Below are 25,234 nucleotides of genomic sequence, written 5' to 3' on the forward strand. Positions count from 1 at the left end.
GTCATCCAAACAGCAGTATATAATGCATTTTAGGGACTATTTTCTGTCATGACTTTAGAGCACTTTTTAATATTTACAAAAGCAGCACATTGACAGTTTGATTGTCTTTAAATAAACTATAGAACCCATGGTCATTGTTTTAAATAGTCTTGCCAGACTCATCATCAAAGGTTTTTTGTGCTTTACGTAATGCTTTATGATAGATTATTGTTTAATTGTGGCCCACAGCCCTTTTTCTCTCTAGGACCCTTGGTGGGCTATTATATCTTTAAAATAATGTTTTCTTCAGCTTAAATTCATTTATTAACACTTAAAGGTTAACATCGTGGTGGAGCCAGACCAACAGGAGCTGCCAGTTTATATCAATATAACTAAAGGCAATTTATGGTATTACATTTTTTAATCATCCGTCTTAGTTATAATCATTCGGTGAAAGTGTATCCACCAGTAACGAAAAACTATTAGTTTTGTGAATGAACGTTGTCGCTGTCATCGTTTTAAATAAAGTTTCTGTGAAGTGACCTTCCCTGTCATCATCCGGGCCTCTTCAAACTCTACATACATCACATCGCGCATGCGCACTCTTCCACTGTGGTTCGACCTCTGCAGTCGGTAAGTGTGTAATGGCAGTTTGAATGAGAAGCGTATCCTAAGAAATCCCTTTTCATCCTCTCTTTTAACTTAACATTGCAGCGCAAAAGTGAGGATAGCATGCAGAATGGATGTGAATGTACATATGAATGCCTTTATTTTCTCTGTGGAGCATTTTTACACCCGTTTGACCTTAATTCTCTCCGGTCTAACTTCCTCAGAGAGACCCGGGCTTCAACCAGATTTGACCGAACCGGTTAAAACTACTTAACGCAGAAATGTACGCCTGTGCAAAGTTCGTCTCCACGCCGGCTCTGGTGAGTTTGTTCTCTCCGTATTGTGAATCTTTGTCTTGCTTTCTCAGTATGTCCAATAGATCCGGTGGGCCTCTGGTTGAACTTGACTGCAGCTGACTGGCAAGGGTATATGCAGTCTAGGCCAACGGGCTAACAAGCTAATGCTAAAGCACAAAATGACAGGCTTTTTATACGGTTGCAATGTATTTAACTGCAAGAGCGTAGTGCATCTAAGCTGTCTGCAATAAACTGCACCCCTGTCTTGGCTTTAGCTGTTAGCTGACATTTTCAATAATGGCTGTTAGCTAAGGTCATTTCAAGCCTGTATTAGCTGAATTTAGTGCAGAGCTCACTTGAAAACCCTTTCACAGGGCAATTAATTTAATTCACCAATGGTAACCTTGTTCATTTTTAACTTGTTAGCTCCGAGACAGTTGTTAGCATAAGTTGTTTGTCACTCTCCAAGGTCATATTTCCTTTTGCAATAGCTCTAGCAGGCTAACCACTGAAAACTACAAGAGGACTATTTGTTCCTAAACATGCTAGCAATTTTTTTTTGGTTGTCCGCCAGCTCCACAGACCTACAACTTTTAGCTAACGTGAATGACTTTGACATCACAGACTGTATTCAGACCATTAAAGGCCACAGGTCATCAGGAGTTTGCACTGCATTGAACAACACTGTTTGACAAAGGGACATTGAAGGTTCTTCCACTTGCTAATTTGTCAGCAAACTGTCATGTGTCTTCATAGCTATATTCTAACTACATATGTATCTTTGTTGTTGTTGCAGGTCCGTGCCGGATCCCGGGCTCTTTACAGACCCCTGTCTGCCTCTGTGCTGTCCAGGCCTGAGCTCAAAACAGAGGTAAGGGGACATTAGTGGTATCATATGGGATGTGAACTGTCATTCTGCCTCTTAATTTGTCAGTAATTTGAACTAATTGACTCGTCTTTTACTTGTTAGACTGTTTTTGGCCATTGGTCAGACTAATGTGACAGACATCCAGACTCAAAAATGATAATACAAGCAACTGCTTGCTTTTCAGAGTATTGAATAAGTTTCTAATTTGAAATAAAGCTAGGCATTAGTTACATTTATAATACAGACTGGTTAGGTTTTGGCAATTATTGAAATCTTTGAAAATTATTCTGAAAATTATTTTTTGTTTAATCAGTCATTTCTATCACTTAAGCTGTTTGTTAACTAGCTGAATTGTCATATTTGATGGCATTGATTTTAAATGTGGTTGATTTTTTGTTTGTTTTTTCTCATGCAACAGAGCAGTGTTGCTGTGATGCCACAGAGCCCTCTCACTCAGGTCACACTGAGGGGCTTCCAGACCAGTGCTATCAGCAGGGACATTGACACCGCTGCCAAGTTCATTGGAGCCGGAGCTGCCACAGTCGGAGTAGCTGGATCCGGAGCTGGTATTGGGACAGTGTTCGGCAGTCTCATCATCGGATATGCTAGGTTTGTTTTCACAGACACCACACTATAGATATTAAAATTCACTAACATTAAAGTTTTCCTGGTGTTTTTTTTAAATAGAGGCATTGACCGTTTGTTCTTATTTGCAGGAACCCATCTCTGAAGCAGCAGCTGTTCTCATATGCCATCCTGGGATTCGCCCTGTCTGAAGCCATGGGACTGTTCTGTCTGATGGTTGCTTTCCTTATCCTGTTTGCTATGTAAAACTCTGCTGTCAAACAACAATTTCATTACAGATGTGACTACATATTTTATTGTGGCTACCAAAATTGTTCCGTGTTGGTGTCATGGAAATGTACATTTTCAAGTCTTTCAGACACTGTCGAAATAAGCAAAGCATGTATTGTACAAATGTAAGAAATTACGTAATTAAAATACATGTATTTGACTATTTAACAATTGTGCAAACTTTTATGTTTGGCTTATCCTGCTGACACAACAGAAAGCAGTCAGTTTTCATGAATGTCATCTATCCTGTGAAGCAGCTGCTAAAATCTGCCATGAATCAGCCTTGTTTTCTCAGCATCACATACAAGCTTTTTGAGGTCCACCTTTACGAATTTATGGTTCGACTGCAGTTAAATGGTACTGTAATTAGACGGCAAGTGAACGCTTGCTTTTGTAAATGGCATTGAATAAATATAGACGATTTAATTAAGCTACATATTGGCTTTTGACTTTTTTTAATGTCACAATTGAAAGTTCCTGCTGGGTTGCATATAAAGCAAAAATGGCCAACATTTACAAGGCCAGCTTCTCTAAAGTGGGGAAATGGCAAATTTTTGCCCCTTTTAGTTTTCTTTTCATTTGGAAATGCAATATTGTAGAGGGTTTGCTCTGTGTCAGAAAAAGATCTGAATTTGAGTGTGTCACTTCAGGGTTTTGGGAGGACTTAATCTGGCTTTATAGAAAAAAAAATATCCCAAAAAGATTATGAAAATCGAGTCGCATACCTGAACTTGCAAGTGAAAGTTAAGGATGTCAAGTGAAATTAGAAGTCATGTGTATGTACTGCTACATTTCAAATATCTGTCCCTACCAGCCATCTTAAATATAAAGATAAACTCTGATATGATAGTTAGTAAATTAACAATGACCCAGGGATGCTGACTCAAGTTGACAGAGGCCACAACAATGCTAATTTGTTGAACTATATTGACAGACATGCGAGATTCACTGAAAGCGAACTACCAAGAAGTATGCATTTAGCTTATGGATTATATGGAAACATAAAGCCTCGGGAAATATTAAACATAAGGTAGAAGACATTGTGTACAAAAAAATAAATGAAAAGATTTTTATACTCATAGCTCATGTATTTTTAAATGAGGCATAGTTAGTGAGGTTTTAAAAGGCAGTTAGATCTTCTTATTGACCGCGGAGTATTAACATCTTTAACATTCGTAGAGGGGATTTTTAATTACATTCCTGTATATTATTTAAAAAAAAAAAAAAAAGGAACAAGCGGCCTCGCTTTGCCTGAGTGTGACGTTCACGGAAGTATCGGGGTCGCTCTCGCGACAGTTTGCAGACAGACGTGGGATTTTGGAAATCAAGGGTTGTGGCTGAGGGGGTAAGTGACCACAGAAACTGATAGCGAATGGGTACAAAGCTCTTGTTAAATGCGTAATTTCTGGCAGTATGAGGGACTTGTTCTCCGGTACAATGAAACAACCTCGAAATAAACGTTGACATCTCCTCTGTTTACAGTGATAATTAGGTCCAAACATGGCGACGGTTGTATGTTAACGCAGTGCACAGGCTAACGTTATTCCATGGAAGCGACTGGAACAGATGCTCGCAGTGTGTAATAACGGTGTAGGTTTTGAGTGGAGCCAGATCATGATATGCAGTTATATTTACGACACATAAAGCGGTTGAATGGTCAGTGGAGGGTAGCTCAGGATGTCCTCCACTGCCGCGTATTCGGACCAAAACAAACGTACTGAACTGAGCGTCTTTTATTAGAGACCGAGGTGTAAACAACCAAGTAACCGCCCATCATTGACAGTCTTTGTCCACATTTCTAGTTATTTTTCTCAGGACCTGTACAGTGTCACTATTGTCGATTAATATTACATTTATTTGATATCAGCACTGTTCATTTGCATTTATTTTTTTTACATTTTTAAGACCCAAAGTCCTTGTTAGTGATAAAAGTTAGCCCTTCTTTCATAAACATCTATAGGTGTGATATTTAAATGTTTCTTCGTTCTGTCCTGTTGTATTTCAGGGTGACATAACAAGAATCCCTTAATATGAGTGATGATAAACCTTTCCAATGCACTGCTCCGGGGTGTGGACAGGTAAGTCATCTCTGTTATCACATATGTTCATTTTGCAATAATGTCAAGCTACACTGTACTATATAGACCTTGAAGTTCCCATCAAGCTTAATGCACACAGCACACTACAAATGGCAGATTCTTTGAATAGAGCCCCAGAAACCAGTCAGTGCTCTTACACTGGAGTACTGCCATGTCTGAGATTTTCAGTTTTACATTTAGTTTATGGTTATAATTGAATTGGTGAAAGACAACAGACTGTAAGAATATACTTTAACTTTAACAAATAAAGATGTTTGAAGTAAGAAGTCCAAGCAGCCAACCCCTTTAACCCTTCAAAAATATTTGAAGAGGCATTAAATAATTCTGGAAATAATGTATCTTCATTTCCCTAGTAACTTCTCCTATATATTTTTGTAATTTTTTCTTCTTCTTAATTTTTCATGGCCATAAAGGCATCAAATTTAGAGGCAGTGAGCCTTAAAAGTGCTTGTGTACCCTTTTGAAAACTCACAATATTGTTAAACTTAACTTAAACTTAAGTTTGCTTAACGAGACTGTTGTAGAAATAGATCCTGCCTTATTGTCCTGTCTGTTACCTTTTTAACCACACGCAGAGGTTTACAAATGAGGATCACCTGGCTGTCCACAAACACAAGCATGAGATGACACTGAAGTTTGGCCCAGCAAGGACCGACACGGTCATCATCGCTGGTGAGCGCTCTTGAGGTTAAGCTTTTCTTGACATCTTTGATATTTTCCATGACAGTCTTTGTACTGATAGTTCTCCTCCTCTGCAGACCAAACTCCCACACCGACGCGCTTTTTGAAGAACTGCGAGGAAGTTGGACTCTTCAATGAACTTGCGAGTCCGTTCGACCATGACTTCAAAAAAGCAACAGAAGATGACATTAAAAAGGTTGTCGACAGATTATCTAACTTCTGTTTGTCTCATTGTCAGCATGTCTATCTCGGATGTGTTTTATGGAGAGGATGTATTCTTATTTTTCTGTAGTTACCACTGGATTTGTCACCTCTTGCTACACCTATCATACGCAACAAAATCGAGGAGCCTACAGCAATGGAGGCGCATCGAGACAGCCCTCTGCCTCACCCCGAATCTACCACGAATGATGACAAGGTAAAGCCTTTGAATAAACTAATCAGAGTTTACGCGGCTGACATGAAGAGTGGATGAAAGGTGTCCTGCTTCTGTGATTGGCAGATAACTCTGGAATTACAGATTCACTGATATGAATTTTAATCTAAGACGTGATATGATAATTTGCTTTCCAACTTTTAAAGATGCTGTTTTGTTCATTCTGTGAAATAATACTAACAGTGTTGCACAAAATAATCATCAAGAGAAAATCAGTGAAGATATTAGAAGACTTAAACTAATGTTTGTTTTCTACTTTTTTAAGCTCATTTAATCCTAATATTGAGAACAATGCATCGACCATCATTTGGTCATAATTAATTTCCTTAAGAATCTTGTGCTCTTAAACACTTCCTGCAGCTAAGGTCTTGTATGATGTTTTCAGGAAATATCTTTGCAGCCAGCCTCACTGCCAACATCTACTATAGTCCATCCTGCATCCCTCCAAGTTCCCAATGTACTTCTAGCAACCTCAGAGGCTAGTGTTGTAATACAGCAAGCTCTCCCATCACCAACATCTAGCTCTGTTATTACCCAAGTCCCATCCACTAATAGGCCTATAGTGTAAGTAACTCAAAACGTCCATTTTTAAAAATCATAGTTTTATTAAGTCATCTTTTCTTTTTGATTATTTATCTTTGTGCAGTTTTGTCTTGGTGAGCTCGTGTTTCACGAGGCATGTGCTTGTGTTGTTTTTGATTTCTTTGCACTTTGCAGGATTTTTTATTTTTGGCTGTGGCCTTTATAAGTCTTCAAGATCAGCATCAGCATTGCTCAAATATGGACTTTAAGCTCAGGTTTAACCTCTGAGAGATGAAAAATAAATGTTTCAAAGTTGGAGGTCCTACTTATAAAACTGGGACGTATCCATCTGCCCCGACTTCATGGAGAACTAGTTGTTTATCGACACAACGACAGTAGAAAAGGTCACTTAAACGATATTATTAAAACATTTTCTGCATGTAAATTGATGTCAGACCGTGTTATAGAATTTTAAAAAGTCTTATATTTTGAACAAAAGGTAGTTGGAGAATTTTAAATAAGTAGAAAACGGTTAAAACATGAGGAAATTGTGTGTACACTTGACAAAGAAAAATAATTTAGTCACAGTCAGCCATCATGCATGTGAACGCTTGGAAGTCGGAAGTTCATTTACGCTGCTCGTAATAATTACATTCTAAACCAGTGTTAAGCAGAGTCCCCCTGGGCCCGATTCCTCAGCATTTAAGCTGGTCATGTGAACTTTTTTAGAAAACATAATTTGTCCGGGGCCGGCTTGGGTCAGCGGTTAAATCGGCGTTCCATGTACTGAGGCTCATTCCTCGATGCGGCGGCCCCAGGTGCGACTCCCACCCTCAGCCTTTTGCCACGTGTCATCCCCCATTCTCTCTTCCCCCTTTTTCCAACACTATCCACTGTCCTTAGGCTTTTGGTAGTGCCTTTTATGCCTTTATTCAGAGAGAAACGACAGTAGATAGTGTCAGAAACAGGAGGAGAGAGTGGGGACGACACGTGGCAAGGGGTAGAGCGTGCAAGCCCGGGGCCGCCGCATTGAGGACTGCAGCCTCTGTACATGGGACACGCAATTTAACCACTGAGCCAAACTGGTGCCCCAAGATGCAGCTTTAAGGAGAGGTTTAAATAGTTCATTCAAATGAAAGTTAGAAGTCCATATCTGGGCAAGACTGATGTCACTTATTGGGTCTAATGTGATGACAAAACGTGTCATCCTAATAATGAAACTTGAGTTATATTTTGAGTTGTATTTTGTTCTGTTTCCACTTTTTTTCGTTGTTGTTGCTTGACTATGACGTAATGTGTGCATATTAGTTTCCATCCTTGTCTCTAGTTTGTAAAAGATTCTGTTTGGTGTGTTCATCACAAAGTTCTTTGTTGTTTTCCTCTTTGATATTTTGTTTTCTCTCCCCTTCAGCCCTGTATCTGGCACCTTCCCTGTGCTCTTACAGCTGCCTAATGGCCAGACCATGCCAGTCGCTATTCCTGCGTCTATTACAAGCTCAAGTGTTCATATTCCAACTTCAATTCCTGTGAGTATTCAGCTGCTTACATTATGTTAATGTAGGGGTGAAGTTTGTTTAAATTGATGCAGAGGCTTCTTTATATTTTTGGTAATTTGATGACTGTATAAAACAAACAAACAGAGACATTAGAATGCATGCAGTGACCCGATTTACAATCAAAACACTGGTATCACTAACAAGGTCTGTTTCGTGTTTTTAATCATATCACATGATCTCCATCAACAGATAAAGTTTGCATAGTTCTCCTTAAACTGTAGATTTTTTTTGTCACTTTACAAACTTTGAATTTCATACTTGCCCTTGAACACAAACTGCACTTTACAAAACAATCTGCCCTTCAAGATCCTTTTAGTAGCTGTTCTTTAACTTTTATCATGAAATATAGTTTGTTTGATAATACACGGCTGTGTTAAATACTTGATTCTGATTGGTTAATTACGGCATTCGGAGGTCTGTTTTTTCTTGATAACAGACCATTGCTATGAAGAACAGACCGTTGCTAGGGATGCAGCTCTAATCATACAATCCAGAAGGCCTAACTATAATCGTATCAATCCACCGAAAGAAGTCCGATAAATTTGACGTCGGAGAGGAAAAACAAAAGAGACAAAAACAGCGGAGAGAAAACAATAAAGGTTAAATGATGACAGAGAGATCAGTGGAAATGTTTCCATTTAATGTGAGCTAAAACAGCTAGCTTAGCTCATTTTAAGAAGGCTACAGAGTTAACCGTTGCTATGGCCGCAGCTCTCACTGTGAGTGTAACAGACTATTTTTGAACTAAAAACAGAAATATACTCGTTTTTAAATTAATAAAATCATTTCCGAATCAATAATTGTGTCAAATAATTGATTTCGTAAGTAAAATAAGTGTGTAATAAGTGGGATACTGTACAGTGAGCAGGTTGTTATCACATTATCCCTTACATAATGAACTTACTAACCAAAGCGTTCAGTAGTTAAACTATAGAATATTGTTTATTAACCTGCCCTACATCACACATTTTTAAGGCTGTAGTTTTCAACGCTTATTAAAACCAGTAGAAATACTTAATAAAACAGTTACAGGTAAATGTAATGCTTGGAGTGTGAAATGAGCATCAAGCGTGCAAGCAAAAAAACTGCACTTTAACTGGCTGCTGTCGCTATTTCTGCTGTGTGATAAAATGTTAGCTCTGGAGCAATCACTAAAGAATCCTTGAGGTACATTTTTTTGTTGGCTGCTGTTTCAAAGGTCAAGAATATTCTAACTTATGAACCAAAGGATTTTTTCACCAGCCGAGTAACTTACATTAGTGTTATAGTCCAGTGTGCAGAATAACAACATTTCTAGGCTGTGTCGGATTACTGCAAGCTCTGCTGGGCAGAATTAAATGATGCTTGCTCACATTTTAAATTTGAAATAACAAATATTTGAGTGAGGTTAAAGCCCTTCTAAAATGACGTTCATTGAACACTTTTTGCTGTAGTAACACCAATAATACCACATATTTCCTGTGCCCTACTTGGACAGAAGGACTATTTACAACTTTGGCACCTCAGATTTGGCAGCCAGAGCAGAACTGTGGAGGTTGAGTGAAATAATGGACTTTAGAGTACGACTGTGGCAAAGACACAGGGTTTGGCTGAAGCGCAGCGGGCTCCGGTCCAGGATCCCTCTCTGCTATTTGTCCTTGTTCAATTAGAATCAACGCTCTTGATTCCTGGCAGAGCAGATAGATGATACTGCTAATATGTTTTGCAAACCAATTACAACTGCAACCCATGACAGTTTTTGATATTGGAAATATCTTGTAAATGAAGGTCTTGTTGGTGTTGTGTTGAACTCCCCCATGTGGAAGCTTGTCTTGTGAGTCCTGATTGTCTGTGTGGAACACTGAGCAGCGGATGATTATCTCCTGATAGCGGCACAGCAGGGAAAAAACCTCGATCTTCCCAGTCTGTGGGGATTGGGAAAGCCGTTGACAAGTAAAGGAGGGCAAAAGTAGATGGAGAACATGAGCCACCAGTGGGCCTCCCTTTCACTCGATCATCCTCCCCTCCTCTCTCCTTCCCTCCCTCTCCAGCTCTCCCCGACTCCCTCCCTCTCATTGTCAGCTGCAGCGAGAGGAGGTCTGGCTCTGGCCTTCCGACTCGTGTCTCTCCATCCTCTCTTCAGCTTCCCTGTCCATATGCTCTCACGCAGGCAGGCAGAGGTTCATTAGCGTGCACTCTGCATCTCCATGTGGCGCTGCCTCCACAAAATAACAGGCCATCCAACCTAATGAGGCTGAGATATGAGGAAAGCGAGAGCCCGCCGCGGCTGTGCGTGCATGTTTGTCTTGTGGGGGATCGCCGCCTGCCTTTTTACTGCCGAAGACTAATTTTCTCTGTGCTGATCTGTCTCTGTGTCTCTGCCGTCAGCTTGTCAGACCTGTCACCGTTGTGCCTAACGTCCCCGGGATCCCAGGACCTCCATCGCCACAGCCACAGCCACAGCCACCGTCACAGCCCGTCCAATCAGACGCAAAGCTGGTATTAATTATCTCCTCTTTCACATCAAACCTTATCTCAATGTTGAGTCCCTTCTGAGAGAGATAATAACGACCAAGGTAATAAGTGAGCTCAAACAATACGGGAGCTGTTGCTCTCTTTGACCAGATGAGGGCGCTAGTGAAAGGCTGGGTGTGAAGTAATGTAGTCTTAAATATTTTCAGCTTTCCAATTATTATTATGCTTACAGATAAATACACTGAATGACTAGTAATGAGCGAGATAACGACTGTATTTGCAGCACATTAATAAATCTTCTTTGGGCTTTGGACTGTTGGGCGGAAAAAATAGGACCTCTAAAGACGTCAGCTTCAACTGTTTTCTGACATTAAATAGACAAAAAGATGAATGACATTTTTTATCAGATTAATTTGAAATAAATTTTAGTTCCAGCTCTTTTGATTCAGAATATTTAAGCTACTAAAAACACAGAAATATTCCAGACATTTTTTCCGTAGGGAGATAAAGCGAGCCGGTCTTGTAACCGAGTCCTCCTGTGTGCAAAGTGAGAGTTGAAGGGCAGAGATATGAAGTGTTGTGAGGGAGTTCAGTGGCAATGTGATGAAGCAGGGATCACAGAACCTGTAAGTGTTCGCAGCATGCTCCGCCTGTGGAAATTAACAGCTAAACTGCTGAGAGGAGGTGTGCGTGTTGGGAGGGAGGGATTGATCCTGACTGGCGAGGAGGAGGGGGGGGAGGGGTGTTGTCGGGGATCATGGGGTACGGAGATGACAAACGCGGAGACAGCGTTGTGCTCAGCACGCTGTCACCGGGGCCAACCGGAGGGGGGCTACCAGCGCGAGCCAGCTGGGGGCATCCTGGCACACGCTCAGCGAGGCACATTAAGGCGGCCTCACCCTGCATGGAACCTTTTGTTCAGCAGAATCCTGCCTGACCTGCATCCCCCCCCCCCCCCCCTCCCTCTTACTGCCGGCGCCTCCCACCGCACTCAGCTCATCAGCAAACACCTAATGAGCCCGCGTCAAGAAAAAACAGACCCCCGCTCAACCTGCCTGCTCCCCGCCCCCACCCCGGCTCTCAGGGGGCGCGGAGACGGCACTTTACAAGGACTGATGATGCTGCAAAGACCACAATAATGATAATTAACTTGCTGAATTTAGAAGATTATGCTGTTAATTAGTTGCAAAATAAAGATAAGTAATATAGTAGCAGATGGTTGAATAACACCCATGAGATGGAGGGTTATTACACTGATGAGGTTTCCATGGCAGAGATGAAATATGAATCTGACTGGCTTTTCCCTCTTTCTATGGGCCATTCCAGGAGAATAATATCTTGTTTCTGCCAGAAGAGCTTCTGGAAGGGTATTACACGATAAACTAATTTGGTAGATAGATTGGTCTGGCAAAGGTAGTTGTTAGAATAATGTGCTCCTCTGTTTTCTCATGTAAATGTATTCCCTCGCACTTTGTTATTGCGCCGAAAGGCTCATTCACTTTCACCTTGTTTGCTCTGTGTTTGATACTCGAGGAATTGGCCTGTGAATCATGGACACCAATCTGAAGAGCAATGGTTTCTGTGAAGGGGCTGTTTGTGTGTGTTATACAGCGTCTGAGTCGAGCTTAAAAAAGTCACTTCTTTGATAGCTTGGGAAACATTACAGACTGTGGATGTCCACCAACTTTGGTATCCAGATAAGATTATAACTTAAAGATATAATCTTCTTGTAAATAAATGTCTGTTAAGTCACTATCTATCGCCAAATGAGGTAACACAATGGTGATTGAGCCTATGGCCCACTGATGAAAGCCTTTACATTTGCAGTATACGGTATTAATCACAAGCAACGCCCAGTTAGTGACGCGTTCTCCATCACCCGGCCGTGGTTGGTCTGCCAGAGAGGGTAGGCGGAGCTAAGCGGCTGCTTTTCCGGTCTCTGCAAGTGTTGCGAGTAAACAGTAATCTACTATGGCTGAACAAACAAAGAAAAGATCGATGACTACGGCCGGGCCGATTATCGGCGCCGATATGCGGCATTTTGACGCATATCGGCATCGGCCTTTTTTTAAAAAAAAATTCATTTATTTATTTTTATTTTTATTTTTTAATTCGGCGGCCGATAAGAGATCAATTTAAAACTGGGTTATTTTGGCTCTGATGCATATGCTTAAAGGCATTTAAACAAAGTTAAGTGTTGGAGTTTGTATTATTAAAAATTTTGACGCCAATATTTTCACTTTTACTGCAAATGAATATCGGCTTCAAATATCGGTTATCGGCCTCCTTGACTACTAATAATCGGTATCGGTCTCGGCCCTGAAAAAACCATATCGGTCTATCTCTAGACTACAGATACAACTTCAAAAATAAGTGAAAATCCAAAGAAAAATATTCTAATTTGATGCTCAGATGAAGGCAAACAGTCTTAAAAGGAAAGCGACCATCAGCGAGGAAAATCAAGAGTTACAACCGTGACAAAGGGAGCCAAGCGTAGACGTTTGGTTATCTGGGTATGCGTCCATAATTTCCTTTTATCGCCATAAGGAGCTACCAAACAGAACAAAACTGAGATCTTCGAGATTATCACTTTAAGTATATTATTTTATACTGACTACATACAAAACCAAAAATACGAATGGTACAGAGATGATACAGCAAGATTCACAAGGAAAGAAAAGAAGAGAGACGACCCCCCTTAAAAAAACTGTGACTTGGTTTCTTGATTTATTTGATTTCATTTGTTATTTTAAAATCCTCTTTTAAAAGATCTGTTGGCCTAATTTTAATACCAAAATAATTGCAGATAGAGGATGAGGATCCATAGATAGTATAGTATATATAGTAAGCATCCTTGTTAATAAAGTTCTCTGCTAACTGCTCTAAACTAAGTAGCTTCATTGAAGCAGGATGTTACAGTCTGTTCACGAACTGCCAAATACTCACGTTAGGTCTCCTGTTGTAATTAAGTTCTACTTTCCTCACATTCTCCCTGCACACAGATTATAAGCCGTGGAGGTATTTTACTACTCAACCTTTTGTAATTCAGTGGCTCAGGTCCGACATTTTATCATGTGCATTTCAACAAGTAAAGTTAAATGTGTTAGAGGAACTTTGAGTTTTTTACCTCTTTGCCGCTACACAAGCTGGTTTCTTCGTCTAATTTTATTCTTTGTTTATTATTCTAACCTTGTGTTTCTGTCACAAATAAACATCACATTCAAATTCAGAGTAATCAGTGTCAAAGACATGCCTTGACAGCCTGTAAAAATAAGCTCTAATTATCTATTTCAATGGTCTTATATTCACATGTCCTTTGTGACATTTCATGACAGTTGTCCCGTGTCCAATTCTCTCCTCAGAAGTTAAAAGCCACAATAAGCCAGCAGATTCCTCAGGTAACAAACGGAGATGGCGGTGAAGTCCAGATCAGCGCTGTGACTGCAGCTCCCCCTTCTCCTGCTCCGCCCCCAACTCCAAATCCGGCCCCGACTCCCACCCAGATGGCGGTCCTATCTCCCGTTCCAACTCCTCAGCCTCCCACGATCGAGGAACCTTCTCCTCATTCCCTTCAACAGCCGGCCACCTCGACCACAGAGACACCTGTAAGTGTTCACACCTGCAGTTCAGCAGAGGAACCCTCTTGTTTTGTGTCTGTAACTCTTTCTTCTTTATCTTTGTGAGAGTTAGCTTTCTTACTATTAGCTTTTAGCTAATTCTTCCTGCCTCCCTATAAAGCCGTTGGTCTGCACAACAGCAAAGTATGGCAGCTGTTTCAACATGAAACAATATTCAGTGTTACACAGTGATATCAGCAGAACATTACAGATGTGTTGGTGGCTTTGTTCTTCTTTTTTTCTTCAGGCATCCCCAGCCCCCCCTCCGCAAAACCCTCCAAGCACAGGTGGTCGACGGCGCAGGACCACAAGCGAAGACCCCGATGAGAAGCGCCGCAAGTTCCTGGAGCGTAACCGGGCGGCGGCGTCTCGCTGCAGGCAGAAGAGGAAAGTGTGGGTGCAGTCTCTGGAGAAGAAGGCCGATGACCTCAACTCCATGAACGGACAACTACAGGTGTGCTTCCCCACAGCTATCTAATGTAGCTACCTCACCTGTCTTTGTTTGGTGCTTTACGCATCGATGTGTCACTTTGTGTATGTGCGAACGCACGCAGCCGCTGTTTATCATTGTGTGCTGCTGGTGCAAGCGTGTGTGCACACAGACTTTTCCCTTCTGTGGTGATGAAGTCATTAAAGCCGATTAAGAAGAGCTGCCGTGTGACAGCAGCGGTGTGTGAGCCCTTTACATCGATATGTCCCTGTCAATAAAGATGTATCCTCCAGATGTCAGCCGCGCACAAGCGTGTCTTCGCTTCTGTCTCGGCAGTTTACTGAATGGCCTCAAAAATCTCCCAGGGAAAGGTGTCTTTTTGAACCTTCATTTCCCTGCAAGCAATTAGGATCTGATGCTGACAAGTTCGAAACAGTTCATGTATCTGCTGTCTCTGTTGATAAGTGTGAGCCGGGGGTGCGGCACATCGGTGTTCCAGACAATTAAATGAGATGTGGTGTTTATTTGCTCACTGTCTTATTTTTCTATGAAAGCAGAGTAAGACGTGGAGGGGGGAGGAGGGGATCGACAGCAGTGGAAACAAGATGGGTTCATGTTGTTAATATGTGGTTCAAAAACAAGTTATCACCACTTGTCACGGGCGCGCTTGTTCAGATTGTATTTACCTATAGGTAGATGAAAGGGGACGTATAGTTGAATGAATGGGTTTGTTAACAGATCACATCGCTGCTAACTACAAAGAAGAGAACAACATGTGGCAGAGAATAAAAGCGCGCTTTATATGAAGGCATTAATCAGCAGTGCGGGTTTTGTAAGAACCCCCATGCTGACACGGCCCAGCTGATCAGTGAAACTGCCTCTAATGATGCACAATTATTTTAACATCATCCTTAACTGGCTTTTTAATGAGGTGTCAGACCAGGCAGCTCACAGGGCCCTCAGCATCACCCAAGGCCCATTTGCTCAATTTCGATTTAATTCGCAAAGTTAGAAACAAGTTTAACTCTCAAAAGTCCAGTTTAGATTGCAGGTGTGATGCAGGCTGACCCTATTGTAGCCTCAGCAGGAGCCTTATTCCTGTCATGGTTTATATCTAATCCTCAGGGTGAAGCTTTTAGAAATCAGCTCAACACTTCAGCACAAAGCTGTTAAAGCAGAATGTCGTATTTGTCACATGCAACTAAGAAAACAGCATTTTGTAATGGATGTTGACATCTGTGACCTTTGCCTTTAAACTGACAATCTCGAAGATTTCAGTTTCGTTCTCTTTGACGCCCCTTAAAGGCGATGTACGGTAATTGCGAGAGGACACTTCCCAGTTTAACCAGACGTCCACAGCTGTAACGGTTGTAACTCTTGATTTTCCTCGCTGACGGTCGCTTTCCTTTTTAGACTGTTTGCCTTCATCTGAGCGTCAAATTTGTTTCTTTTTCTTTTGATTTTCACACAGGGGTCTGTTTGTGACTGACTGAGTAACTGACTGAGTGACGGTACTTTCACAGCCATAGAGAGAGAGAGAGTTGCGTCATTGAGGTGGTGGATCATGGAGCATGTTGGACCTCCACTGACGCGTCTATACAGCTCTGGATACTTTGTTCAGGGAGTAGGCGGGGCTGCTCCTCCGCTACTCGTCCACTGTCCTCACCTACGTCCGCAGCGAGCACCTGCTTTCAAACACAAAAAGCACACATTGACCTGATGCGGTCAGCCACATACAAGGTTTCGACCTAGTCTTGTGGAAGTTGTATCTGTAGGCATCGATCTCTTCTTTGTTTGTTCAGCCATAGTAGATTACTGTTTACTCGCAACTCTTGCAGAGAGCGGAAAAGCAGCTGCTTAGCTCCGCCTACCCTCTCTGGCAGACCAACCACTGCTGGCAGATGGAAAACGCGGCACTAACTGGGCGCCGCTTGTGTCCGCAAATGTCGCCACAGACACCCAGTCCATAATAATACTACATACCTCAATGCAAAGGCTTTCATCAGTGGGCCATAGGCTCAATCACCATTGTGTCACCTCATTTGGCGACGGATAGACAGACATTAGTTACATGAAAATCTTCGAGATTATCTCTTTAACTCTATCTCACAGCGTTCTTACAGCAGAATGGAGAGAGAGGGTCGGGTCGGTGTTTATATAGGCTTAAACTGGCAGCAGTCATGGTGGAAGCACAGTGAATACAGCATTGGCTACATGTGATACATACGCTCCCTCCAGCTGTGTTTTAAATCTGTCTTACAATAGCTCAGCCCTGCCAACAGCAGCAAGACTTAACAGATGGAATCAAATAAATTGGCTGCTTTTAGACTAATAGATTAAGCCGCCCATAGTCCTTTAAAGGAGAAGGGAAGGAGCTTAAATCTGCCATTGGGTGTTCGGCAGGCCCCTGGCCGCTCTAAATCCAGTTAAAGTCACCTTCAGCGTAATGTGGCTCTCTTTTACGACATGCAGAAATCCCCAGCTCCCGCGGGAGCCCTAACGACACGAGAGTGTAAATCTCGGCAGCATCTACAAAGTTGCTCTGACAATTCGAACAGCTCACCTCTGACAAATGTGCTGGTCGGAAGCCAGTGAAGGCCCATAATTATTGTGCGGGAACAACATAAATGAAGAAGTGCATCATACTTTATTCTGAATTCGTTCATTATGTGGTTCGCTTTCCCCGTGTTTGCTGTTTCTCATGGAGGAGTTTATCAGCGGTAATGCAGCGGTCACGTGGGCTTACTGTAAAGAGGTCGGGAGAATTTAACCCTTTGATCCTGTTAATAAATCCCATGGCGGATAAAAGGTCCTCATGTAGAGAGAGCACAAAGACAAGTTCAAGACGCAGGTATTTACAGTGTTGAGCTTCTACTGTATATATACATGTTTTGAGTTTTGCTAAAGAAGGAAGTCGTAAAAGAAAAGAAAAAATGTCATCATTACACAATTTGTACAGCAGAGAGCACTAAGACCTTTAAAGGGCCAGTTCACTGATTTTCAACCTCAGTGCTAACATGCTATTATGGGGAGCTAATGCCATTATGGTAGAAAAAAATGCAATTTCGCTCTGTGCCTTTGGAGGACGCTATCCGCTTCTACAATGGGCCGTGGACAACCTCCAGCAGACTATGTAAAACGCCTCATCTGGTGGAGGCCAGGGAGCTTGCTAAACTACACTTCCTCAATCTGGGACGCCCGCCTCTGATGTCATGTCTCTTTCAAAATCATCAGGTTTGAAATGTAGACTGCAGACCTGAAGATGTTTTAGTCGATCCACGTCGTATTTCGGATTCTGTACCGCTCTGAGCCATCGCCTGCAGAGAAACGGTCGTATTTCTCTTTCTGGGCCCTTTCAGAAGGAGGGGCGCAATGCACGCTGGGTGTTGTAGGAATGTAGAATGGGCGAAACCACAAGCTGTTTGTATGACTTTCTCCACAGCTGTGGCGGCAATTTCAAATATTATTGCTTCTATGGATTACAGAGAACACCAGCTTTCACTGACAGTGGCTTTTTACAGGGGCCAATTGCTCCTTTAAATGCCCCCTTAATTATGTAATGTATGGTACATATAAAAGGGCAATTAAAGTTATTCAAATATGAGTACCGACCACTCAAACAAAATGAACTTTTTAACTGGAAAACATTTTTGCACGTGTCCTCTGTTTGTCTCCGTGTTATAATCTGACACGCCGTAGTGACCATTTGTATGGTGTCTCCTCTCTCCCACAGAATGAAGTCACCCTGCTGAGAAACGAAGTGGCTCAGCTGAAGCAGCTTCTTCTGGCTCATAAAGATTGCCCTGTAACCGCCATGCAGAAGAAATCTGGCTATCACAGTGAGTAATGCTCCATTATTCTCAGCCCGAGGCTTCATGTGAGCGGCGTCTAAAACGAGCTGCAGCTAACCACTAGAAGGACACGTCTTACCTAAGGCCAAACAGGAAGAGCTATTGACATATTAGGTCTCTTTCTGTGAAAAACTTGGCTAAAGTTTCGCTATTTATGTGCGATGTTTGTGTGCAAACTGGAGACGTGGTATGAGCGATTTCAAGAGGCCACAGGTGGCGTACACAAGAACAAAGTAGCTCTCTCATTTGACACATAAATAGAATGAAGCTAAAATGTGCAGAAACCAAACGTTAGCGGATTAGAAAGCAAGATCTCTTTCATTCAGTAGTTAAGCTATAACTTAAATGCTTGTAAACAATGATCATCGTGAAAATCAGACAACATTCTACCGCTGGCAGACGTTTCATTTAAATTTCCCGTAGTCAGCCGGCACAGTGTCGCCTTCATGCCATCCCCTCTTCATCACGCAGCCTCATTTAGAATTATATCACCGATACTTCTTCGTTTTCCGACACTCTGGGGCCTCTGTCATTCTGATATTCTGCTCATAACTCACCTTCCCTCGCAGATGAGGCAGTATGCAACAAGAACAACCCTGCTCTGAAAGCCACTTCTCCACTGTGCTCCTAAAGCCTCCGCTGACTTGTATTGACAATGATTGCCTCTGAAATGAGTCCATTAAAGCAGCAAGCTTGACAAGACTGCAGAGCACACTCGTTGTGGGGTGTCCACCACGCTTGGCTGTTCATTACGCATCCCTTATTGCTAACCGTCCCACTGACACACGTCATGGTTGTTATGGGACTGATGGTTTCCAGGCTGGAGTGGGCTGTCAGAGCCAGGTCTCATTTGGTGTCGTCTGGATTGTGTTTTTTTCGGCGAGATCTGCAGATGAAGTGGGTCATCTTTCTCGTGCGTTTGCTGAGGACGTCTGTCTCGCGTTTGTTTCTGAAGGATGACATTTTGAGGACTTTTTACCCTGTTTGGGAAAATATAACCTCATCCAAATACTCCAGCTCATCTGTTTGGCTCATGATGACAGGTGTGCTGGATTTAAGATGAGCCAAGGAGGAAAGCAAACTCATGTCAGGGTGGAAATAAATACATATTTCAAGTTTAATCCTCTAGTTCGAGCTTAATCAGTAAGTCAATAAATGCAAAAGTTAGCTGGAACTATCCGAATGTTTCATTCGTTACTTTAAGCTAACTGTTGAGATGTCTCTGCTCGGTTGTAACATGTAAATAACAGGTGCTACGGCTAACTTAGTATTTTAAATGAACTCATAATTTCTCTTTTTTCACTACTCCACAATCTTTCCACCCTGGCACCTGCATAAGCACACCCTAGGGCACAAGTACCCCTAGCTGGGAATCCCAGAAATAATCTATCCTGCTAATTAGTAAAGCACAGTGTTTAATTCTGACTGATCTGTGGCCCTCGCTCGTGTTAAGGCCTCATCAAGCCCTCCACGTTCTCAGCGTTACACATCCCGTAAGGCTCCGCAGCCCCACAGACCCGGTAATACCCTTCATCGTCCTGCCCGGGCAAAGCCATGGCAGGTGGGAGGAAATTACCCAGACAACCCCGCAAACAAGCCAGGACACGCTTCCACTTGGCACACCAAGCTGTCCATCTGCTTGCAGCGAAGCCCACTTCAGAAACCGAGAGAGCAGAGAGGAGCTCCGGCTGCGCTGGGAGAACCGGAGTTTTCCGAGTATTATGATATATCAGCTCGCCGCCCCGTAATGTCGTTAGGAGTAATAATGCTCACTTGAAAACGGAACAAAACCACCAAGCTGATTTATTCTGAGGTTGACCTTCTGCATTGTAAAACAGCAAGGGAGTTTATAGCGCTTTGACATTCACTTGCACTAAATCACACGGTCAAAGTCCATTCAAAAGCCTCTAATGTGAAGACATTTGTATTGCTCTTTAATTGCTCCTTCTTGCTGTGGAATCTGCGCTTTACATTCCCAAATACGAAACCCAGTCATTAATTACAAAGTGCCATAACAAGTGACTTCATATCATTAACAATATTAATTATCGCTGTGCTCCTTATTCCTTTACGAAACAGAGCATGAGAGTAGTTTTTTTTCATCAAGATCCAATTAATTCAATGCAACTGCCTAACAGCTGGTGGCATTTCGACTCCAAGTCTTCCCTACTCTCCAGTGTGAGCATCATTAAAATCAGGTGCTGTAATCATCTGTCGCTGCAGTAGTTGGCAAGGTAACAAGAAACAAATGAGAATGCAGTTAGGGATGGGAAACAGTGCCACATGCCCCAGACTGTAATGCACCCTTATGATGTGGGTTTAAATTGACATTGGAGCTTTAATTAAAGGAAAGGGTGCCGAAGTAGCATTATGGGGATTAATGAAACACTTTGCGTACAGCGCATGCAAAAAGCTGTCTTACATCTGATTAGGCCGAGTGGCAAAGCTTTCCTGGATTAAACCAGGAAGCAGCAATGTAAATCCAAACAATGTACTCTTTTCCGACACAGTCTCCGACAAAGACGAGAGCTGCGAGGAGATGTCCGTCCCCGGCAGCCCCCAGAACGAGGCCATCCAGCACAGCTCCGTCAGCACCTCCAACGGGGTCAGCTCCTCCTCCTCTTCTTCCGCCACACCGGCCGCCTCCGCCCCGTCCAGCGCCGCCACCACCACGTCGAACCAGAGCACAGAGGAGAGCGAGGCGCAGAGGGGCGCCGCTCACACCCAGCCTTCAGGGAGTTGATCGTCCCAATCTTTGCCCGCCCCTCATCGAGCGTCGACACGACGCGCCGTCGCCTCTTCAATCTCTTGACACACAGAGGAAAGAATTCTCTCTGCTTCAGTTTGGACCGCACTGCTTTTAATTTATCACTGATTTATTTATGTTCGGTCCAGTTTTGCTTTTTAAAAATGCAATGTTTTCTCTGGAATTGAGGAAGACAAAAGAAAGGGCACTTTAGGTGTAAGATGTTAAACGAGTGGTTTTCACATGTGTTTGTTTGACTTATTTATTAATCTATTTTTTTATTTAATCAGCCTGCAGGTTGATCAGTGAATTGTTAGAGACCTTACCAAAGTGTGTCGTGGCTCGTTTATAACTCACTGGCTTTGTTTGTCGTGACTTTTCTCAGCACTATCTTATGATGAAGTTACATAAAGAGTCACTTTTCTCTTTTGATCATTTTCCATTTTGCACATTTTGAGAGATGACGGGTTTACCTTTTTTAGACTCTGACAGTCCACGTGTGTTAAGTACCGGCAGCTTTTTAGACGTAGATTTGACTACTGTCACATTACACACAAATGTAAAAGGCTGAAGTTTGAGTTTTCTGTGAGTGGGATCAGCCGTAGTCGTTTGAATGTTTGTAAAAATAAGTAGTCTTAAGGAGGAGAGCTGCTTAGACTCGTGTGTTATTTCATTGACATTCCATCTGTAGTCTGATTGTTCCTGAAGCAGTGATTGTAGGATTGCAGTATCTTTTCCATTACTCAATCATGGTGACCTTCATTCAGTGCCATTAATGTTTTTGTAAAAACCACTTCTGTACATTTTTACTGCAGATCAGCTCGAGTTCTCTCCGATCTCTCGGCTCTCATGAACGTAGTTCCTCAGTAAGGAAACCTCTTTGTAAACCGTCTTTGCTTTATAAGTGACTGTTAACCGCTTTAGTGTCTAACGCAGAACTCTCCAGGACATTTTCATGATCGCAGTTCTAGACGACATTTTTAGAAAACGTTGTAAATAACATGTTTGTGATCTTTCTAGGTGTTATGTACTTTGTTTTTTTAAAGAATAGTCGGCTTCAGTAGCCGAGCCTGTTGATCACATGAACTCTGTTAGCATTTAAAACATAAGTAATTACTGAACAGGCCTCTCGCTGCCTGACTCCATACATGTAAAATGAAAGCGTTCAGATGTGGACTGGAATCACATCATGTATATTAAAGTAACACCACTACAGCTTGTAAGAATTGTGAACATTTTATCAGTGAAATAATATTAGGAAGCAAATCACACCATGACATCCAATGCCTTTTCTCTTAGTCTGTACTGGATTACTACTGTGTAGTTTTACAACAAGCTAACACCTTGTTTTCTTTTTTAAACTTTGACTGTAATGTGTTATCTGCATGAGATAATGATTCTCTGCGAGAATTTACCTGTTGATTAGATAATGTCTCAGTCAGATAAATATCATGAAGCAAGTTGGTTCAACTTGAGTTGTTGCTCTGAGTTTGTAAAAGCTTCGGTTCTTTGTTTTACCCGGGCTAAACTTCTGACAAAGGGGTGTGATACTGTGTTGAAAGTGTACTTGTAACTCGTGGAAGTTCTGTATAAAATTTGAATTGATAAGTTGTTGTAATAAACCTTTTAATATCTCTTTAAATGACAGCCTTGTTTTATTCGACAGTTTGATTTCACCAGGACGAACCAGAGATGGAAAGATGCTCCGAACATCACAGTAAGAATTAACTGCTTGAACATATTTATAAGAAATAAGACAAAAAAGTCTTAAAGGGATAGTGCAGATTTCGGACAGCACCTCATACAACCCTACTTCAAAAAATCTGAACTATCCCTTTAAGTAGAGAAGGAGTGGACCAACGTTTCATGGGACGGTCTCTAATTGTTTCTTTCTCATCAAATATTGCGCACAACACCTCTGCATTGATTTAAACCAAGGTTCTGTAGTCCTGCTGTAAAGCTGGTTTTGGTGCACTAAAATCTTTCTGCAGCGTATTCTGCCACCTTGTGGATGATCTCAGGTTGACCATATTGTTGATGAGATATAGGACATCAGTCATGTAGAGGTGGTGACTATTTCAGTATTTTTAAAATAATCATCCAAAACATTTCTTCTTCTTCAGAGTGTTGTTATTGGATGTTTAACAAGCAATACAGTTATAATATGAAACTTACAGGAGTACAGTTAAGACAGTAAACCTTTAAACATGTGAGGAAGGCACCCCAGACCTTTAAAAAACGTTTGGCCTGTCCCGCCTATAAAGTACCTGATCTATTCAAGATTTAGGCATGACATCAAGTCACTGAGCCATGATTATTAGGGTGGGACAGCCTCCCTCCATTTGAGTAATATAGCATGACGAGCTAGGAGAGAGGCACAGGCAAGGTGTTTACGTTTTGTAACAGGTAGATTTAACTCCTCAGGTGAAACACCAACCAGAGCCACCAGAGGGTCAGGTTCAATTACACATTTCAAGACCTGGGAGTTTTAAATACCAGTTTCCAAAATTGTCTAGGCTTGGACATAGCCAATACATGAGTTCATGAACCATCCATTACATGTATCATGAGTGAGGCTAACCAAACTGAACTTTGCCTGTCATGGATTTAACCTGAGATGGTTTGGAGATGTCTTATCTTTATACTTCCAGTATTTCAGAATGGTTGTATTGCTGTGTTAAAAGTACCACAATGTAGAATCACAAGCATTCGCAGTTATATTATTGAAATCCAAAGTACAAAAATATTTTAGCACAATTTACTTAGTAACTAACTTGCAATCATAGTGAAGCCAATTTTGGCAACATGAATCTGCATCATAACTAAATAAATACATAAATATTATGAATGATTAAAATGTAAACATTGCAAAAACGACCACGCTACATCTATGTTTAATGTCTATGTTTCAAGTGTTTTTGTACATGTGTGTATTTACAGGTGTGTCCACACATCTTGTCCTCAGGCCTTTTTATGCTCATATTAATCACCCTGCAATGCTTGTTTAAGGGCCCTGTGCAAATAAGCTTGTCCTCTCCTCACTGAGCCAACAGAGCTGACTTTTGTCTTTGAGCAAACTGTACAAAAAACACAGCTGAAAGGGAGTTACCATGGCGATGCTGCCAGAATATAAACACGTCCCTCCGTAATGCTCATTAGTGTGTGAACTTAACTTAGTGCATGTTCTAATGTTGGGTTAAAACAATACCGTTACTTTTGAAGTCACTCTAACAGGTCACATTAAAATGTTATTGTAGCTCTTGTTGACTGTAGTTGCACCTGAGGCTGCAGCCACTCCACACACATCAGTGTTACAGCCGTTTCTGCAGGTTTATAATGCAGCATTTTTTAGTACAAAGACGAGCCTAACATTATTACCCTGTGACAACATGCATGCAGTTTAAGTTTGCTTTAAACAGATTCACTTGTATGGACACTGTGTGAAAGGCTTGGTTGGAGGCAAAAATGAAATCTACCTGCACCAGCTCTGAGTGTCCAGCAGGCGGTGTTACATCCAAACCAATCCCCTCAGACGGGCCCTGTCTGACTTAATGTATGTATCTGCTTTTATGGCAGCAACATTATTCAGATCAAGGGGGGTCGCAAAGCGTCACACGTCTTTGTTAGTTGAGGAAAAACAAGTGACGATTTATTCCACAAAAAGAAAACAAACTGTGAATCAAATGTCCAACTAATTCAACTCTGAGAGAAGTTTTCTGTAAAACGTCTGCATCGAAGCAATTCAATGATAATAAGAAAAAAAACATACATTGACTTATGTGTTTTTTATGTTTCTTCGAGGCCTAAGTTCTGCCCGCCAACACATTGACGATCCCTAACTGTGTCTAACTGGGGCAGCCCTGATTAGCTGCTGATCACAGAGGGGGAATTGTAAATGTTACTATGTAGGTCACAGCTCTCGCTAAAAACAACACTTTTGGCTTCATGCTGTTTATATCACAAAGCCCGAACTGAACCACAGTTCAGATCTGCATCTCAGAAACAGACTCAAAGAGGGAGAGAAGAAAAAACCAGCATCACAAAGACATGTCTCTCTTCTTCTTCACGTCCACACGCAGACCATTAATTTTGATTGTTTGATTAATTAAATTCCTGCTGGCAAACGGCTCTGTGTTATTCATTATTCATTCTGTAATGATTTTAATGTTAATTTCATGAGGCTTTCATTAATGAATGCATGGCGTTTAGAGGCAGTCTTTCTCCATTTGCAGGCT

The 25,234-nt window shown here is 41.8% G+C and overlaps 3 protein-coding genes across 4 annotated transcripts; all 3 read left to right on the forward strand.

Moving 5' to 3' along the window:
* The first annotated feature begins 547 nt into the window (after positions 1 to 547).
* Positions 548 to 3,041, forward strand: atp5mc3a (ATP synthase membrane subunit c locus 3a). Of its 2 annotated transcripts, none has more exons than XM_069662858.1 (5): positions 548 to 612; positions 813 to 908; positions 1,681 to 1,755; positions 2,171 to 2,361; positions 2,469 to 3,041. In XM_069662858.1, exons 2-5 carry the CDS (start codon positions 870 to 872, stop codon positions 2,581 to 2,583), a joined length of 420 nt encoding a protein of 139 aa, XP_069518959.1. In that variant the 5' UTR covers positions 548 to 612; positions 813 to 869; the 3' UTR covers positions 2,584 to 3,041. The 2 variants fall into 2 exon arrangements, with proteins under 2 accessions (XP_069518959.1, XP_069518960.1); XM_069662859.1 differs by having other exon boundaries at positions 612 to 700.
* Positions 3,042 to 3,856: 815 nt separating this feature from the next.
* Positions 3,857 to 6,391, forward strand: LOC138592168 (cyclic AMP-dependent transcription factor ATF-2-like). The gene is made up of 6 exons (XM_069662845.1): positions 3,857 to 3,952; positions 4,613 to 4,685; positions 5,282 to 5,378; positions 5,465 to 5,583; positions 5,680 to 5,805; positions 6,209 to 6,391. The coding sequence occupies exons 2-6, from the start codon at positions 4,638 to 4,640 to the stop codon at positions 6,389 to 6,391; spliced, it is 573 nt and encodes a 190-aa protein (XP_069518946.1). The 5' UTR covers positions 3,857 to 3,952; positions 4,613 to 4,637.
* A 1,239-nt stretch (positions 6,392 to 7,630) lies between these two features.
* Positions 7,631 to 22,646, forward strand: atf2 (activating transcription factor 2). Its single transcript, XM_069663450.1, has 7 exons — positions 7,631 to 7,635; positions 7,757 to 7,871; positions 10,269 to 10,379; positions 13,718 to 13,960; positions 14,220 to 14,426; positions 18,136 to 18,241; positions 20,764 to 22,646. The coding sequence occupies exons 1-7, from the start codon at positions 7,631 to 7,633 to the stop codon at positions 20,994 to 20,996; spliced, it is 1,020 nt and encodes a 339-aa protein (XP_069519551.1). The 3' UTR covers positions 20,997 to 22,646.
* The last annotated feature ends 2,588 nt before the right edge of the window (positions 22,647 to 25,234 follow it).

Source organism: Semicossyphus pulcher, unplaced genomic scaffold, assembly GCF_022749685.1.
Source record: "Semicossyphus pulcher isolate SPU_LCO1_2020_fin unplaced genomic scaffold, fSemPul1.0.p SCAF_15, whole genome shotgun sequence".
NCBI lineage: Eukaryota > Metazoa > Chordata > Actinopteri > Labriformes > Labridae > Semicossyphus > Semicossyphus pulcher.

What these genes read in the sequence shown, in the direction of transcription:
- atp5mc3a (XM_069662858.1), top strand. Translation starts at nt 870, where the DNA reads ATGTACGCCTGTGCAAAGTTCGTCTCCACGCCGGCTCTG. An exon ending in TCGTCTCCACGCCGGCTCTG is followed by an intron (nt 909 to 1,680) that starts GTGAGTTTGTTC and finishes TTGTTGTTGCAG; the next exon opens with GTCCGTGCCGGATCCCGGGC. An exon ending in CTCATCATCGGATATGCTAG is followed by an intron (nt 2,362 to 2,468) that starts GTTTGTTTTCAC and finishes TCTTATTTGCAG; the next exon opens with GAACCCATCTCTGAAGCAGC.
- LOC138592168 (XM_069662845.1), top strand. Translation starts at nt 4,638, where the DNA reads ATGAGTGATGATAAACCTTTCCAATGCACTGCTCCGGGGTGTGGACAG. An exon ending in CTGCTCCGGGGTGTGGACAG is followed by an intron (nt 4,686 to 5,281) that starts GTAAGTCATCTC and finishes AACCACACGCAG; the next exon opens with AGGTTTACAAATGAGGATCA. An exon ending in CTACCACGAATGATGACAAG is followed by an intron (nt 5,806 to 6,208) that starts GTAAAGCCTTTG and finishes TGATGTTTTCAG; the next exon opens with GAAATATCTTTGCAGCCAGC.
- atf2 (XM_069663450.1), top strand. An exon ending in CCATGAACGGACAACTACAG is followed by an intron (nt 14,427 to 18,135) that starts GTGTGCTTCCCC and finishes TCTCTCCCACAG; the next exon opens with AATGAAGTCACCCTGCTGAG. An exon ending in GAAGAAATCTGGCTATCACA is followed by an intron (nt 18,242 to 20,763) that starts GTGAGTAATGCT and finishes TTTCCGACACAG; the next exon opens with TCTCCGACAAAGACGAGAGC.